This window comes from Camelus ferus, chromosome 2, assembly GCF_009834535.1.
Source record: "Camelus ferus isolate YT-003-E chromosome 2, BCGSAC_Cfer_1.0, whole genome shotgun sequence".
Classification (NCBI taxonomy): Eukaryota; Metazoa; Chordata; class Mammalia; order Artiodactyla; family Camelidae; genus Camelus; species Camelus ferus.
In genome coordinates, this window is record NC_045697.1 from 47,797,969 (window position 1) to 47,817,739 (window position 19,771).

A 19,771-nucleotide genomic window follows, 5' to 3' on the forward strand; every position below is an offset into this window, starting at 1 on the left:
GTAATTCTTACCTGAGCAGTTCCCCCAGGAAAGTTCTGTCTGTGATGCCTGGTCTGCTGGATTGTGAGGGTTTGGAATCAGTAAGCCTATTTGGCTATGAAAATTAAAGCTATATCCCCCACTTTAGCTTCACTGATTAAAAAATTAAAAGGTGATATTTTTAATTCTATACTTATTCTTTGTTTCAGAGCTGGGGAGGAGAAGAGTTCTTTCAAGCACCCAAAACTTAGTAAACTTCCATGCATATCTCATTGCCCACAACTAGGTCATATTCTGACCCCTAAATCAATCCCAGCAAGGGAATATAAACTTCCTAATTAGCTTGCAACTAGGATTTACACAAGTCATGTGGGAAATGGGTGGGAACTGGAAAAAAAATTAGGACTTTGCCAGTAAAGAAAAGGAGAAAAGGGGCTGTTGAGTAGAGAACCTAGGATTTATAGCTCCTACCTTTTAGATCACATGGAAGTTGATCAATAAATATCTGGAATTCAGATGGATCACCACTACTAAATACACCCACAGCAAACATGAGGAGGAGAGGGTTCTTCTAAGTCACTAACTTCAGGCTAGGATTTTTTTCTGTTTCTGTTCTCTCATCTCTTAGATCAAATCCCCTCTAGATTATAGGGAAACTCAGTACAGTAAGAGCACCAAAGAATAAGTATATCTGTTAATAATTCTCTCCCACTCACTATTACAAAACCATTTCAAGAATGTAAGGTACAAAAAACTATGAAATCTGCTCTCCAGTGTAGACACCCTCCTCTCCCCAACCCCTCCCACACCCATTCAATTTCCCCTTGGAAGAAAAGAATGACATAAATTTAATAAGTAACCAATCTTGGGAGCTGTCAGGAAGGAACTCACAGGTCATGGCCCAAACTCAAGCATCTCCTGGGTATTAACAATAAACTCTCTTACTATGAAAGCTTTTGCCTTCCTTCTTCCTTTCACTTAGTTTATAAACTCTGGGAAACTAAGAAATTATTGCTAAAAAGAATTTGGCTGGCATACCAGAGGCTATGTACTTATTTTACATGAAACTGCTCAGATTTTTAAAAATTATTTTGTGCTGATTTTATATTTAAGTGCCCCTTCCTGTCACAGAAGCAAAATGCCATCCATATGAAACTTTCAAAGCCAACTTTTCTTCAGAAACTTGCCATTCAAATTCTAAGAAAACAGGGGCTGGCTTAATTTGTAACTGTCATTGGCTATTTATATATTATCTTTTCCCTTAGTAAGCAGAGGGCTTTAAAAAGTAAGTAACTCTAACAAGATAACATCATAAGGTGTCATCAGTGAGTGACAGTTCTCTTCTAGGGGATATATACATACACATATGTAAATGTATATGTATAAAATAAACATGTATATATACACATATATTTTGTGGTTATAAACAGACAAATGAAGGAAAGTAGGTATCAGATTGTAAGGCAATGTGGAGCAAAAATGACACAAACTTAAAAAAAAAAAAAGTGTGTGGAATGTATGGTCTGACCAGAAAATTAAGATATATGATCATGCAAAGCATATTTTGAACAAATTAATATGGCTGCCATGCTCAGCTGCATCTTCTAAATTCAAAACAAAGCATGAGAAATGTGTTTGTTAACTTAAAACATCTGTTCTTACCACAAGAATATGAATAAGAACGAAAATGCATAGGATTATTCATCAATAAAAGCACAAAATCTCTTGTGTTATTCTTCTCACACAATTATTCTCAGAAGATATGAATTCTTAGAAGAGGAACGGCGGGCAATTTATAAAAACCCAGCAAAGAAACAAGAATCATCTGAGGCATGTAGAGCCCAGTTCTCACCGCCTGTTATCCAAAGGTACAAAATTGGTCCCTTTGAAGAAATGCACAGGAGAAATCTTCGTTGTATACTCTGAAGTAAGGAGATTTTCTCACGCCCTCTAAGGGCTTCCTTAAGGCAGAAACACACAGCTCTAATCTTCAGTCCACACAAGTCAGAACCCACATTAGAAAGGCTTTTGGAAATCATCTAGACCAAGCCACCATTATCTCATTTATGATACTGGCTGTCCAGTCTCCACTTGAATACCTCTAGTTAAAGGAAGCTCATTACTTCTCAAAATTTATTCCAGCACCTAGCACAGTGATGATGTGCTGCTGATTTTCTGCAAAAAAAAAAAATTAGTTTCTACCTCAGAATAATTACATTTTAATAAAGAGTAGCCCCCCACTTAAAAACATATCACTCAGTATTTAAAAATAAATGAAGAATCCTTAAAAAATGATGAATTCTTGTTATACTATAATGGAGAACAGTGATAGCCTACAATACCCAATATTAAGGAAATTAAGGAATAGCTGGTTTTATTAATTCCCTTCTGAATATGCCCACAAGATGCCAAGTACTCCCCCGACTGCTGACAAGTTCAGGGTGTTTAAAAGCAGCTGACCAAGAAAGATTCATGAAGTGTTTAGTGGGGACTTTGAGCACTTAATAGGGAAAGCTTCCCAATTCTCTTCATTTTTCTTCCCCATAAAAACTCTTGAGCTTGTTGATGAACACCAGCACTGACACCAAGCTGAGACATTTTCATTTCTGTGGGCTACCTCTCTTGTGTTATGGTTTGAAGTAAAAGAAAATAATGCTATATAGCACAGCAACTTTTGAAAAGAACACCAGCACTGAAGAGCTCTAATTATCTCCTTTAAACCACCTTAATTTTAATTCATAAGGTTTACAGATTAGACTAGACATTTTCCATTTTTTTCCACCACAATATACAGTGAGTAACACTCCCAGGAATATATCAAACTTTGACAAAACACCAAAGATATTTTGTAAAAATTTTAATAGACGCAAATCAAACCCACAATGAAATATTACCTCAAAACTGTTAAAATGACTATTATCAAAAAGACAAAAAGACAAAAATACAAGTGTGGACAAGGATGTGGAGAAAAAGGACCTCTTATACACTGCTGGTGAGGATGTAAACTGCTGCAACCATTATGGAAAACAGTATGGAGGGTCCTCAAAAAAATTAAAAATAGAATTACTTTATGATCCAGCAATCCCACTCTGGGCATATGTCGAAAAAAATGAAATCAGGATCTTGAAGAGATATCTGCACTCCTATGTTCAAATAGCACTATTCCCAATAACCAAGATATGGAAAGAGCCTAAATCAACAGAAGAATGGATAAAGAAAATGTGAGATATATATATATTTTGTCTATATCTATACAGCCTTAAAAAAGAATGAAATCCTGTCATTTGCAACAACATACGTGGACCTGAAGGACAGAATGCTCAGTGAAATAAGCCAGATGCAGAAAGACAAATACTGCATGATCACACTTATATGTGGAATCTTAAATAGTTACAGTCATGGAACAGAGAGTAGAATGGTTGACAGGAGGTAGGGGGAAAAGGAGGGGGAGATGTTAGTCAAGGGGTACAAGGTTTCACTTATGCAAGACAAATAAGTTCTGGGGATCTACTGTACAACAATGTGACTGTAACTAACAATACTGCACTATATACTTGAAAGTTGCTAAGAGAGTAGATCTTAAGTGTTCTCACTACGAAAGGAAGGAAGGAGCAATCCCACTTTTGGGTATATATTTGGAGGAACTCTAATTCAAAAAGAGACATACACCCCAGTGTTCATAGCAACATTATATACAATAGCCAAGACATGAAAACAACCTAAAGGTCCATCAACAGTTGACTGGATAAAGAAGGTGTGGTATATTTATATAATGGAATACTACTCAGCCATAAAAAGAATACAATAATGCCATTTGCAGCAACATGGATGGACCCAGAGATCATTCAAAGTGAAATAAGCCAGAAAGAAAGAATACCATATGACATCACTCTTATATGGAATCTAAAAAAAGAAGAATAAAAGGACTATGAACTCATCTACAAAACAGAAACAGAATCACAGATACAATAAACAATCTTATGGTTATTGGGAAAAGGGGTAGGAAGGAATAAATTTGGGAGTTTGAGATTTACAAATGTTAGCCATATATAAAAATAGCTATATATAAAAACAGATTTTACAAAAAAGGTTCTCCTCTACAGCACAGAGAACTATGTTCAATATCTTGTCATAACCTTTAATGAAAAAGAATATGAAAATGAATATATGTATGTATATGCATGACTGGGACATTTTGCTGTACACCAGAAATTAACACATTGTAACTGACTGTACTTCAATTTTAAAAAAGGAAGGAAGGAAGGATGGAAGGAAGGAAATAATAACTAAGTGAGGTGATGGAAATGTTTATTAGTTTGATTGTAGTGATTATTTCACAACATATACATATATCAAATCATCAAGTTGTACGTCTTAAATATAAATAGTTTTTACTTATCAATTACACCTCAACAAAGCTGGGAAAAAATGTAAGAGAATATGTAGGACTGATTGCAGGTGAGAGCTCAGCTGTAACTCCATCCCTTCTCTTTCATGTGAGAAAACATATCAAGCAATATGGGAAGAGTAGTGTTGTAATAATTATACATGTATGTATATACGTATAAAGTAATTATATACACAAACAGCAAACTCAGGTACTTTAACAAATTTCTTGTGACTTTCCTCAGACTGCTAACAACAGGACAGTGAGGGTAAAAACCACCCTTGAGACTAAAATTCAAGCTTAAGTATTAGAGTAAGTTAAGAATTTTAAAGCCCTACCTATCAAATTACCCAGGACATATTTCACAGAACTAGAACAAATCATAATAAAATTTATATGGAACCATCAAAGACCTAGAATTGCCAAAGCATTACTGAAGAGAAAGAAAGAGGCTGGAGGAATAACTCTCCCAGACTTCAGACAATACTATAGAGCTACAGTCATCAAGACAGCATGGTATTGGTACCAAAACAGACATATAGACCAATGGAACAGAACAGAGAGCCCAGAAATGAACCCACAAACTTTTGGTCAACTAATCTTCGACAAAGGAGGCAAGAATATACAATGGAATAAAGACAGCAAATGGTGTTGGGAAAACTGGACAGCAGCATGTAAAACAATGAAGCCAGAACACTCCCTACACCATACACAAAAATCAACTCAAAATGGATCAAAGACTTAAACATAAGACAAAATACAATAAACCTCCTAGAAGAAAATATAGGCAAAACATTATCTGACATACATCTCAAAAATGTTCTCCTAGAACAGTCTACTCAAGCATTAGAAATAAAAGTAAGAATAAACAAATGGGACTTAATGAAAATTACAAGCTTCTGCACAGCAAAGGAAACCATAAGTAAAACAAAACAACAACCTACGGAATGGGAAAAAATTTTTGCAAATTAAACCAACAAAGGCTTGATCTCTAGAATATATAAGCAGCTCATATGACTTAATAAGAAAGAAATAAACAACCCAATCCAAAAATGGGCTGAAGACCTAAACAAGCAATTCTCCAAGGAAGACATACACATGATCAATAGGCATATTAAAAAATGCTCACTATCACTAATTATCAGAGAAATGCAAATCAAAACTACAATGAGGTATCACCTCACACCAGTCAGAATGGCCATCATTCAAAAATCCACAAATGACAAATGCTGGAGAGGCTGTGGAGAAAAGGGAACCCTCCTACACTGCTGGTGGGAATGCAGTTTGGTGCAGCCACTGTGGAAAACAGTATGGAGATTCCTCAAAAGACTAGGAATAGACTTACCATATGACCCAGGAATCCCACTCCTGGGCATATACCCAGAAGGAACCCTACTTCAAAATGACACCTGCACCCCAATGTTCATAGCAGCACTATTTACTATAGCCAACACATGGAAACAGCCTAAATGTCCATCAACAAATGACTGGATAAAGAAGAAGTGGTATATTTATACAATGGAATACTATTCAGCCATAAAAACTGACAATGCCATTTGCAGCAACATGGATGCTCCTGGGGAATGTCATTCTAAGTGAAGTAAGCCAGAAAGAGAAAGAAAAATACCATATGAGATCGCTCATATGTGGAATCTAAAACAAACAAACAAACAAACAAAGCATAAATATAAAACAGAAACAGATTCATAGACATAGAATACAAACTTGTGGTTGCCAAGGGGGTGGGAAGGGACAGATGGGGATTTCAAAATTGTAGAATAGATAAATAAGATTATACTGTATAGCACAGGGAAATATATACAAGATCTTATGGTATCTCACAGAGAAAAAAATGTGACAATGAATATATGTATGTTCATGTATAACTGAAAAATTGTGCTCTACACCGGAATTTGACTTTGTAAAATGATTATAAATCAATAAAAAATGTTTAAAAAAAAGAATTTTAAAGCCCTAGAGCTGCACAGCCCAATACAGTAGCCACAACCCACATGTGGCTGTTTACATCTTAATCTTAATTAATTAACATTCTGCAAAATCTAAGTTCAGTGCCTCAGTGTCACTAGCCAGATCTCAAGTGCTCAATAGTTCCATGTGGTTCATGGCTACCATACTGGACAACGCAGCTCTGGAACATTTCCATCACACACAGAGTTCCATTGGCTAGCACTGTGCTAAGGAATCTTGGAGAGGATCTACTCCAACTCTCTCATATTACAAATTTAGAAACTAAGACCTCGTTTCATTCAAGTGACTTACTCAATACCACACAACTAGTAATTACAGAGCCAGGACCCAAACCAAGAAACAGCCTGGCTTCCATTACGCAGTCATGTCCACTTCGACATCTTGTTGCCACCTAGGAGATGTGAGCGTCTGTTCCCTGCCCAGCACAGTTCTGGGTTCTTTCCCAGGCGCGCTCTCAGGTAGTCCTCACATCAACCCTATGAGGAATATAATCCCCACTATATAGATGACGAAACTGGGACTCGGCTGTTTAAAGTATCATATCTGAGGCCACATAGCAATTATGGAGCAAAACCAAGATTTAAATTCCAAAGCCTGGATCTTTCTACCACACTATACAATATATAATGAACACTCCACATTTTAATTCTTCTTGAAAACTTTTTCTTCCTTTCAAATGTGCTGAAAGTCAGTGCCCCACTTTGCTCACTCTGTCAGCATTTGTGAACAAAAGTATTTCAAGGAGGACAATCCCAACACTCAACACTTTTGATCCAGGGGAGAAGAGTCGCCGTGTCCACCTTTGCCAAGCGTAACTGCTTCAGAGCAACAATAACAGCAGCTGACCTTGCCTGCAGGTCACAAGCACTGGGCTAAGTGCTTCCCACCGACCTCCTCTGCCCTTCATAACAACTCGATGGAGTAAATCGTTCCTCACACTTCACAGACATAAAAACGGAAGAGGCCAACCATCCACCCCCAGGAAGAACCTATAAAGGAGAATTGTTGGCTCGTGGTGATGCCACAGGCAAGTGAAATTCTTTTTACTCAATATAGATAGAAAAAAAAAAACAGGAGATAAGTGAAAACTTTGAAATTTAAAAATAAAATCTATTTTCTGCCTCGCACTTGAAGCTCCTGTCACAGTTAAATATATTAACTAAGTCGTTTCCCTCTGATGGATTCCTGATTTAATACAGTCACACTGTCTCTCCCACCAGGGCTGACTTTAGAGAAAGTCCTGCGAGCCCAGTGGTATTGCAGGGTAAGAAACACACCCCCAAACTGATGACACAGTGTTTCTAAAGGCAGAGGAGCTTCCTGGGTATTTTAAGTCCCTTCTGGTAATTTCTGACCTGAGAAAGGCAGGAAAGACAGTGTTAAAACAAGGGACAACTGAAGTCAGTTCACAACTGAGAGATGCTTACATGGAGCTTAGAACCAAATTACCCCAGAGTGTCACCACAAGTCCACAGAGCTGTCAAAAGTTGGGAAAGATGACACGTTGTTGGGGATGTGTGTGGGTACATGTATGTAATACAGCATGTATTATATATTAAGATGGAGTGATCCCTCAACGTTCTCTGCGTTGTGTGGTGACTTCAGTGCGCACTAGGGCAGGAGAGCCTCAGCTAAATGGAAAGGGGTTAGCCAGGGACAGCTGGCTTTGCAGAAGGTCAGGACAGAGACTGGCAGAGACAACTGTGTGGCAGGTGCAGCCGGGAGGGAGTGGGCATAGAAGGCTGAAGGGGAAATCAGATCGCTGTGTTCGAAGACAACAAGCAGGCTGGTGTGGCTGTGAGAAACAGCAGGGTTGGTGTCAGAACCGGGTTGGAACTCCCTCTTCCTCTAACGCTGACCAGCAGTGTGATTTTGAGTAAGTGACTTACTTAGGCTTTCTGAGCCTCAGTTTCCTGATCTGTAAAAATAACACCTATTTCCTGGGATTGTGGAGAGTATGAAATATACAGCAGGTGCTGAATAACTGTCCCTTCCTCTTGTTCTTCTCGGTTGTAAAGAGGAATTTTATTATTGCAGAGAAGTGCATGCCAGGCACTGCAGCTGGGTGTCTTCCCCACATTATCTTTCTTATAAAAACCCTTCAGGAGAGGCTCTGTGTATTCCCATTTCATATAAGAGGTGACAGAGATTCAGGAAGGTTATGTAACTTGGTTAGAGCTGGTTTGTAGCAGACGAGGAAGAGTCAGAACAAAGTCTGTCGGACAACAAAGGCTGTGAACACTCCACTCTATCTGGCAGCTTCCCAGGCAACAAGTGATGAGATGGAAAAGGTGTCAATGGAAGGAATCCTCACAAGACAAGCTGCAAGTTAGCGTCTAGCAACCAGGACCTGGATCCATGCTCTCATCTGCTTGGGATGTTTCATGGAATTCTGGGCATGGCTGATGCGTTGTCATTTTCAACTAGACCTTACTTTCCACTTCTGGTTACTCACCTGAGAAACGAAGGAAGCCCAAGAACTTCACACCCCTGCCCCAGTTTCCCTACCTATAAAATGGAGAGTTTGGACCACGTGACCTCGGAAGTCACTCCCAGCTCTAAAACGCACGTGAGTAGAATTTACAGGGTTTGGGTCTGGACACTATGCCATCATCCTCAAAGCCAGCTCCAGACTGTGAAGCCTCCCACCGCAGAAATCCTCTCACCCAGGGAGTTGTTTAATCAGAAAATCCTGGAACAGTACACGAATGTTCTTAAACTCTATTTGAATTCAAAGTACATAAATGCACATGCATTCAGTTTCACTGATGCAGGTGCAGGGCTTTTCTTCAAGACCAGGCCGGGTGGAGAGAAAGCAGCAATGAATTACACAGACAATTAGCTATGGCCAGAACGCATCATGCCCACTTCTAGTTTGAAATTCCTTAAAATGGAAAGAGAATTTAGTGGTTGCAAATAAATCCGAATGCAGAATCTCCCTGGATCTTTGTGTTTTTTCCCCCATCTTTTATAGCTGTTTCTCTTACACTTAATTTGACAGCAAATTTTTAGTGACTCATCTCTTTTTAAAGTATTCGACACAGTTTCCCTCGAAACAGGAGTGCTATTTCTTTTCATATTCACCTTTCAGCAGTTTAATTAAACTGTAAGTCAGATTTTGTCATTCCTCTGCGCTAGCTCCTCCAGTGGCTCACCCACCTGACTGAGAGGACAAGCTAAAGTCCACACAAGACCCCATGTGCTCTGTCACTGCCCACCTCTCTGACCTCCTGCCAACCTCACCCTGCCCCGATCACGCGCTCCAGCCACACTGACCTCCACACTCCTTCAAATAGCCAAGCAAGCTCGTGCTTCAGACTTTACAGGAATCCTCTTCCTCTACATATCCAGGGCAGCTAGGTCTCAGTGCCCTCCTTCAGGTCTTTGTTCAAATGTCACCTTACCTTCTCAGGGAGGCCTTCCCTATCCCCCTCTTTCAGGTAGCCACCCTCGTCCCCTGTTCAGCCTTTTCTATCTCCCCACCCCATGCTATTTTCCTCCATAGCACTTATCTGCCATTCTAAATACTCTACTCATTAGAATCTGACCTTCAGGAGGGCAAAGATTTTGTCTGTCCAGTGATGCATTCTCAGTGCCTAGAATAGCAAGTCAACAGTTGTCACTCAATAAATATTTGTTTAATAATAATCTTTATTGCTGTGGTAAATATATTGTTTCTGACAGAGCTGCATAAGTGCAATAAAAAGCACATCAGGCTGGAGAGGTGAAGGAATGCACTTAGCAGAGTCTTGGTAAGCTGAGAAGCCACTGGAGGGGTGAGGAGTGGGCCGGTGCACACACCTTGAACTTGTCTGAACCAAACCAACCTCTCTACATACTTTATGCTTTCACACTCAAATGTACAACACCACATAGCCATATCAAACACAGAAGGTAGTCTAGCCACTTTTCTTCAGATTCATGCAGAACAACAGAAAGAAGACATGTTGTTTTGTTCTGGTCCACCCCTTCATAGTCAGTTACCTTTAGCAAATCACTCTCTCTCATCCCTGGTCCTTCATTAAAAAGGGGGAGGGTGTAAAATAACATGTGGCCCATCTATTTCACTGGTGTATTGTATGCATTGGATGAATCCATAGATACGAAAATATATTGAAAAGCTATGAAGTACTCTGTACAATAAGCAGTTTTCTTTGTATTAAGATGGACAACTAACTTGTCTTATGATATCACTACAGCTGCCTAAAACTGATGATGCACTTTGATTTTAAAATGATTCCTAAAATGTATTAAAGAATAAACAGGAGGAAAAGTAGGCTTTTAAGGGCATGGAATGAGAAACAGAGTGTAAAATGGCTTTTTCCTGATTCTTTAATAAAAAAAATATAAGGAAGGAAAAAACCCATAAATCTCCAGAGCAGTAACTATATTACATGAAGTTCAGATTCAAGACTACTACTATGAACACCTATAATTATCTAGACTCAAGATACATCAAATATTTCTCATCTATTTCAATAGCACAAGGATAATCCAAGATGGCATATTAGTATCATACATGTCAATAGCAGGTTGGGATGTAAATGAGCAAACCCTTTCCAACCACCTGAGTTCTGTTTTTATTACAGCATTTATTAAACCAGAATAAAAAAGTGGTGAAGAATGACTTGTCACACCATTTATTAGAGTAGATGGAGTGTAGACGGTCTTTTCAATAAGGTCTTAACACACTGTTATGCACCACAGTACATTATTAATGAAAAGAAATGCAGGAGACTTGCATCAGTTTTTCCCCCAAGTCATCCTGACTTACATTCAAAATCAATTCTACTCTATGTGGCAAAGGTTCATAGATAAAATTTTAATTTGTTTGTTGTTTACCAAAACTTACATGTCTAATTCAAAGCACCAGTCAGGAGCTTCCATATTGTACTCAATAATCGTACATTTTTTTGGAGGGGGAGTTCAAAGGAAGAAGCAAATGCAACAGGAAGATAAACAAATTGTGCCCTAGTTCATATGTGACAAGAGAATAAGATCTAATTTTCTCTCTGATTGAAAGAACTCACAGGGCAGCCATGGAATGCAAATTGTGTTGGGGGTTTGAACTGCTTTTCCAATACTTGAGTATCCAAATGGAACTAATTCATTCTGGAAAAGGTATTAAGTAATTGAGCATGATTGTGCCAGGGTGAGGGATAATCCTCAAACTGTGAAGGAAAATAAACATATTTCACAATGACAGGGTCACCACACTCACTCAGCACCCTCAATCAAGCATTTTACATTCAAAAGAAATAAACCAAACATATGAAGAATGACCTACCGCCAACAAGGAGCCCTGATAGACACAAGCACCTGTAGGGAAAAAATACAAAACAAGAATTAAAAGGGATGCATAACAGACCAACAGGCACTGCCCTGGTCAACTTAGACTGAATTGCATCTTATATGAATCACAATCAACAAACTGTGCTTTTTCCAAAATCTTAAATGCTTGAGCATTCTGTCCATGAGGAAATAATCCCATACACCAAAACAACATTTCTTGGACATGCATGAGGAAAAGTTTTATCAAAACTTCTTATTTGAATTTTAAGATAAATGTATTTATAATGGCATGCTGTAAATACAGTGTATTCTCCTATATGACTAATCAGTGAAGCCTCCATAATCTAGTCCCAATTTACTTATCAAAGATTCTCCGCCACTCTTTGCTTACACAAATTCCTCATTCCAACCTAAGAGGCCAACTTAGGATCTTAGGATAATACTTTCATATCTCAATGCCTTGGCTGATTTTTCTTTCCTGCAGGAGATACACTTGGTCTATTCAAGTTCCTTGAACTTGAATCTGTCTTCTTTGTGAAGCTGTCCAGCCCACATTATATTTTTTCTCAACCAATTTTTGAACAGCACAACAGATGTAGATTTAATCTACAAACATGTGGGCAGTCTGCTAACAGCTACCATCTCAGAAACTGGGGCTGCAAAACAGACTGGAATAGCATACACACACCAAGGCAGAAGTACACCTTGACAACTGTGCCACGCTTGTTGTCCAGAGGGAAGGACACGTTTTACTGCAATGCTTGGCCTCCAACAGATCATTCATGAAGTCTCAATAGTACCAACTTCTCAGGAAAGGATTGCTCTACCTTATCCACCACTAATGGAATTAAGAACAGTCTTCAAGGAAAATAAGATGGCTATTTACACTTGGGGTTTGAATCAAAGATCTCCATGGGTAAATTTATTGAAATGACTTTTGTGCCCTTTACATTCAAATAAGAATAACTTGAGATAAAACCATGGGAGGAAATACTTCGTAACTGACTTATTTTTCTTCAAGAAATCCTATTCGAAAAACAGTATTTCAGTCCATGGTATATCATAAGATAGGAGATATATATATACACACACACACACATAACACATATTTGGATATAGATATATATAAAATATCATATATAACTAAAAAAAAATCAACACAATTCAATTCTTAAGTTACTTAAATGGACATATTTAATTATTTCTGATGTTTAAAAGTTAACCATAAAGGATCACTTAGGAACAACTTAACAAAATTTAACCTTTAAAACAAACAAACAAAATTTAATCTTTAGACAAGACCATCCTAAAAATTGTACTGGTTTCCTCCACAGCACTACCTTCCAAAAGCCAGTATCTTTTCAAAGCTCCAAAAGGAATCAGGTGTCTTAGGAAGTATCCAAGTACTCATATCAAAACCCATTTCTGGAAATTTAGACAGACGTTACAAACTCCCTGTAACATGGAAAAATGAAGCAATGAGTGCGGCACTACATACACACTTGGTTAAGCCAAACACCTGCTAGAAACTCAAGTCAAAACTATGTGTAACTGCTGATAAATTCCATCATTAGGGAAAGCAAATAACTCAATTTGGGTTGCTCGAGGATGTAAAATTCTAAAAGAAATAAGCTTTGGCCTCTGAGGGCTTTACTAAAACACAACAGCTCTACCCGGAAAGCAGCTGCAGAAATGAGTCTCCATTAACATAGCTTCCAAAATTCATTGCTTCCCTCTGGAGAAAGGAAAGCATTCCACTGTGATGCCCAGGCCCATCAAACATTCATCACCACCCAATGCCAGATGCAGTCCTCTAAAGTAAGCATATTTCTCCCACCCTGGCACACGCTTCACACCCACCAACAGACAAAGGCGGGAGGTCTGCTAGCATTGAGTGCTGGGTGTGGCTTCTGGTTCTGCCTTTTCACTAATTAATCAACTCATATACTTTGGAAAACAAAGTTACTCTCTCCACTCATAACTTCTTTTCTTGAGGAGTCCTGGAATGTCTGCAACTCTATCTGAGGTGTGGATTTGGGCTTTACTTGAACTTGAAAGGAAACTCCAGCTTAAGAGGAATTCTGACTATGAGGCAGATCTAGAAGGAGAAAGAGGCCTTCTTCAAGGGAAAATGAGAAAAATAAGAGAAGAGGAACTGGAGATCTCTGACCAAGAACTTTGCCAGTTTCAGGGCATGGAACACAGCTGAGGTGGCAAGTAATTTAAGTTCTGACAACTGTGAGAAACTGCATAAAGGTTTGCAGGGTGAAGTGATCACACAGTGCGAAGGAGAAAGCTGAGATCTTGAGACCTTCCTCCCATGTGGTTGGTACCTTCCTTGCATGTCACGCAGACAAAATGTTACTTCTTATTTATTTAAACAACAAGTAAATGTCTGCTTTTAAGCCCTCTGGCACATAATAATGTACTCTATTACGAGACACCTCTATAAAATCTGAAGTGTTCAGAGGAAAATTTGAGATACAATTTGTACCAGTACTCACACCCTGCAACTATTCTCTACAGAAATCATACCTGGTAAATTGAGTGTATTAGAGATGTTTAATCCAAAAGTCACAAAATATCAGACCCATTAGTTCAAAGAAATAGTGGCAGATATGACCATGAGATGTGAAGAAATGTGGAGAGCATGATATCACAAAAACATGACTCATTAGAAACAAGCAGCCACAAGTTGGCATTTAAATGTTCAAGCTTAATGTTCTGCTATAATTCAGCATATGGCTTGTACACTGTGGAACAGTTAAAATAGAATCGTTTTCTGGACTGACAGGATAGCTCATGTCCTGATTACTGTCAACCAGGAATCAGATAAATTAATAGAGTAGTTAAAATGAAAACGAGCCAACTGTTTTTGAACTATAGTATGATTTGGTGCACGCCTTCAAATATGCCATGTGGAAGTCCCCTCCCCTCTGCTGAGCCAAGTGGCGGAGAGTATTTTATGACTACTTGTGTCTGAGTAAAATTGAGTGATACGGCCACTCAAGTCCACAACAGTGAATACAGATGGCTGTGTCTTCACTAAAGAATTTATATGCAGAGGGTAACACCCAGAATCTGATCCCCAGAGGAGAATAGAAATGTAATATGATGGAAATAAGACCCTATGACAATACAACACCTCTTTATTTCCACTAGTAGGTAGCTGCAAAAGCTATAAGATGCAAAGTTGCTATTATTCAATATTGGGAAACCCACCAAGTACCAATGTTCACATATCCCTACTGCTACTTACCTACACTAATTATTTCTAGGTATGCAAACTCCTCGAGGGCAGGTATTATGATTTTTTGATGTCTGTATGCCCCTAGCAGACACAATCTGACACATAAACTCTCAATAAAGATTTGTGGAATGAAAGAATGAAGAGATGGGCTACTTTTCCCAGCCGATGTCTTTCCTTCCTTAACATTGAGTTTTAAGTGTTGAATCTTACACAGAAGGAACTCTCCAGCCAAGAGTGGAACCAAAAATGCTGATCCACCCATAAATAAAACACAGTGGCTATCAGATAATCCTTTTCAGTGCAGTCTGTTAATGGCATTTAAAGGAAAAAGCCTGGAAGATTGTGCGATTGGCTAAAGTCATATGGGAAGTGATGGACACAGACTACAATTCAGTTCCCTCAACCTCCAATTGAAGAATCTTTCTCTAGCCCCAAACCAACATGTTCTATCTAGTGTAACTTCACAGGATTTCCATGGGTCAACACAACTCAAGACGTGCTTCTCCAGAAAATATCATGGAGGAGCTCGTCTGATTCAGAAAGCAGCCATGTTTGCTAGATGTTTCTCTGTGACCTCTTGTTTTCACTAAGTTCCCAAATCATAGTAGTTTGTCAGCTTGGCCATATAAGACAATGTAAAATCAATCACACTGCCAATAATCTGCTTGTAAAGCTTCATTTTTCTTTTAATAATTAAAATAAAATTCAGAATCAGAGAGTTGCATCTGACCACAAAGAAGGCAGCAAATATTGATCTTTTTCCTTTTTCTATCCTGTATGATTAGCAGAAGTATTTTAGAGCTATCACTTAGCAGACTTCTGCACTTGGTAAATAACAGACCACAGCCCAAAGAAGTTAGGTGGTTCATTCAAGGTCACACAGCAACCTATCAGAGAGGCCAGTCTGAGCTTATTCAAAATGTGATTTGGCAATACTCGCTCACCTGACTACTGCTTTTTAGCATATATTTTGTACTAGGAGCTGAGTTGGAGACATTAGGATAACTAGAAGCCATCCTATGCCCTCAGTGAGCAGAGAGTTAAGTGAGGAAGGTTGCACTTTATCAATTATAATTGTAGAATTATTAACTGGTGTAATAGAAGCATGTATGCGGTGAGCATTGAGAAGAAAATGACAAACTCTGCCACGGCCTGGTCAGCAAGAGTATCACAGAGCAGGTCACACCAAGAGAGGCACATGTGAATGCTTCTTTTCCATTTTTTGTAAATGCGTCTTTTCCATTTTTAAAAATCACTGCCAAGGCTAATAATAAAAGCTTGAGTAAATCTCTAAGATCCTTAAGTGTTCCGTCTTTGACCTCAATGCTCTTATTTTCAAGAGAAAGAAAATCCTGATGGAACCAAATCAAAGGTCTCATTTGGGGGGGGGGGGCTGTGGGACTGTTTGATTAAAGTAACTAAATAAGATAAAGTATGTAAAAGGCTTAGCATAGTGCCAAGCAAATAGTATGTGCTCAATAAACGTCCGTATTCATTCATTATGAATGAATAGGCGTCATTATGACTTGGATGGAAATTCAGAGACGTCTCTCAATCCAAGTTGTAAAATGATTCTCGAATGGTCTGAATGTGGGGTGAAACAGTAAGGAACCAAGTTTCTAAAGAATCTTTGTTGGAATAGAGCCGCTCGCGTCCTGCACTCCTCCTCCCCCATCAGAAGACTTTGGACGTCCTTAAACTTTGACCGTGGTAGCAATCAGTCTTCCAAAGGGCGAACCTTGCAGGCCCTTAATAATAATGGCTTTTGTAATTTCAAGGGATTTACTTCTGAAAAACTATGTATCTCCAACTGCCCCCTGGTGAGCTATCAGGGACAGATGGACGTTTTCCGCGTTGCTGGAATATGATCCTAAATAAGAAACTGCCACCACCAAGTGAAAACGTAATTTTTCTAAATCTCAAGTTCAGATTTGTATTCTGGGTTGACTCTCCCATCTGCTTTACTATAATTAAGCCCTATAAGTTTTTTGTTGTTTTTTAAGTTTGCACACACACGCACACTAAAGACCTAGTTCTTCAGGTTAGGCACTGTTTGAAAAAGGCTGCACAGGCCCCAGACCTGCTTTTCCCGGGAACAGTACACACTTGACAGACTTCCTGGGAGGGTGCGGGCAGGCGGTACCCTCGCCCACCGGAAAGTCCCCACTGCTGTGCATTTCGAAGGCCACACCACTTTCTCCCTGGAAGCTAGCTAGGAAAAGGCAGCCGCTCAGGGGGCTGCAGGTCGACCCGAGGCGGGGCTTTGTCCTCCCCCGAGGCTGCCGCCTCCCCTAGTCCGGTTCCCGGGTCTGCATCCGCGAGCCGCCCCCAGCCGGCACCAGCTCGAAGAAGGCGCCCCGCCCCGCGCCCGCGGCGGCCGCCGCTGCGGCTCTGATGCGCGGCGGGGCAGGTGAACTCTTCTTCCCGCAGCTGGGCGAATAATGAATGGAGCCGGGAGGGGAAGCCGAGAGCCCGGCGCGGTGGATTAAGTCGTCTCGCTCAGCCAGCCGGCTCCCTTCCCCCTCCCTAAGCACTGGCTAGGCGACTTCCCCTCAACTCGGAGCAGGTGGGAGCTCACAGCGCCTCACGTCCCCGAACCCGCCATCCCGTAACCCCCAAACTCTTGATTTACTTATCGATTCATTTATTTGCCTGAGCTCAGATTGCTCTCGCTATCATGGCGACAATTCCCACAGTCTCCTTTCCCTCCCTCAGCTCCAGGGTTTTACACGTAGGTTGGAGCCCAGGAGGAAAACCGGGAGGCTGAGGGCGAAGTCAGAGAATGGAGCTAAACTCTTGTTAACCACTTCTTTTCTGGTGAAGAGGCAGGCTCGTGCCTCTCCATACTGGGAAGCTTTCTTTTAGTGCAATTGAATTGTCTACCTCCAGAACACGCTCTAACCAGCTTATAAAATCTTAACTGGACTTTACCGGGAGATTTATAGGGGCGAGGATGGCGGGAGACAGACGGGAGGTTTTAAGGTGCCAGACTCTGTTTCATAGAAGCATAAGTATTTTTACACAGCTAAGAGCAATTGTTCACTCCTCATCTACGCTCCATACAATTGCTATCCATTTCGGGGACACTGGGTTAGTGGGAAGAAAGAGAATCCAATTTCAGGGATGGCACCTCAGTCGGCCACCCACCCACCCAAACGCACTTAGGGCAGAAAGGGAGGCGGGAGTGGGGCTTGTGATCTGCATGCAAAGCAATCAGGAGTTGGAATCTTCTCAGAAAAAGCCCACCCCAGTTCCACGGCCACCCACCCACCCAACCCCAAAAAACTTCCGACCCACAATACCATAAATCTGCGGACCTTTTAAAGAGCACAATCATACACACACACACACACACACACACACACACACACACACACACACACACACACACGAAAGAAAGAAAGAAAGAAAGAAAGAAAGAAAGAAAGAAAGAAAGAAAGAAAGAAAGAAAGAAAGAAAGAAAGATAGAAAGAAAGAAACGAAAGACACCGCTCTCTCACCTTCAGAATGATGAGGCAATACTGCAAATTCCGCCAATGCTAGGGCCACCCCGAGCCACACTTTAAAGACACTCATTGCCGCCTCGGAACCCACGCTGGAGGATCCCAGCCTTCAGCATCCAAGAACCAGTTCTTGGCCAAAACGCAGGCTTCGGCGCTCGGGGCTGGGTGCACCGAGAGCGGGGGGCGGCGGGCGGTCACCTCCGAGAAAATAAGGCGATGGACGGGCCGAGAGCGACACTCACATCAGCCTGGAGGCGCCGGGGCGGGCTGGGGACGCAATTCCCTCACTGCCGGGCGGAGAGCGCGCCCAGCTCTCCAGCAGAGCAGGACGCCAACGTGGGTTGAGCTTGGGAGAATAAAAGAGGAGGCAGGGCGCAGTTCCCCGCGGCAAAATCTCGCCGGAAAGTTGCCCGTCACCGGCTGATAGGATCTCCCAGCTTTTCCCTCAGGCCTGACCCGTCCGCTCCCGTGTCTCCAACCGTGGAGATCCTCGCGCAGGTTCCTCGGCAGCAGCTTTTTAAAGTTCGCTTGACACTCTACGTCGGCGCCGCGTGGGCCGAGGGGGTCGCTAGGAGCCTTGAAAGACCCACCCACCCCTCCTTCTGGGCTGGGTCACCCGGCTCGGCGGACCTCAGCCACCCCGGGCGGCTCGCAGGAAACTTTGTGCCGCGCTGCGGGCAGCTCGCGGGACTGGCAGGCGCTGCGGCCGCACGGCGCCGCCTCGGGCTGAGCTCCCTGCAGCAGACGATGGGAAACCTCCCAAGGAAAGCCGGGGGCGGCGGCACGGGGGACGCAGCCGCTACTTTCCCGCCCCCACCGCTCGCCCAGGGTGAGCAGGGCTGCGGGGCGCGGCTCTCTGCACGCCGGCGGCCACCTCCGCACGGTACACCCTGAGCGAGTCTGCAGGGTCGAAGTGTGATTACGGGAGCGGAGCAGGAGCCATAATTTGAAATGCAGGAAGCAGAGAGCTAGAGAAGCTGTAAAGGACCCCCGAACTAGAGCCACTCGGACCAGAGAGCCCGGAAACGCACAAAATAAGGCTCCCTTTGAATCCCCGCGTTTAAAGGACACGCGCTCCGCCTCCCTTCGCCTCCCTCCCCTCTTCTTTGCTCGGTGTGAAAATGGACCCAGAGCCTCGGAGCTTTGGCAAAAGATTCCAGAAAGTCACGTGGAAAAGAGACGCGAGGAGGAGGGAGTTGAGGGGAGGCCGAGAGAGCAACCTGATCCCCTTATTCGTTCTGCTGGAGTTCAGATTGCCTTTGTCTGGGGCGGGATCAAAAGTGGTCACACCAGGGAGGGGTTGGGGTGGGGGGGAAGATGGCGTTGCCCTTACTCCTGCTCAGCTGAGGGACCCGCGAACCGGATCCACAC

The 19,771-nt window shown here is 41.6% G+C and overlaps 1 protein-coding gene across 3 annotated transcripts in view; it reads right to left on the reverse strand.

Moving 5' to 3' along the window:
* FRAS1 (Fraser extracellular matrix complex subunit 1) overlaps positions 1 to 18,906 on the reverse strand; it is a 408,901-nt gene extending 389,995 nt beyond the window's left edge. Inside the window, exons 1-2 of one of the 3 annotated variants that reach the window (XR_004311717.1) lie at positions 18,398 to 18,906; positions 11,643 to 11,674 (exon numbers count right to left, since the gene is read on the reverse strand). Coding sequence is in view for 2 of the 3 variants with exons in the window: in XM_032457269.1 (XP_032313160.1) it covers positions 11,643 to 11,674; positions 18,398 to 18,473 (108 nt within the window). In the remaining variant the exon portion in view is untranslated. The remainder of the gene's footprint in view (positions 1 to 11,642; positions 11,675 to 18,397) is intronic. The other 2 variants (XM_032457269.1, XM_006192889.3) reach the window with 2 other exon arrangements.
* Between the last annotated feature and the right edge of the window lie 865 nt (positions 18,907 to 19,771).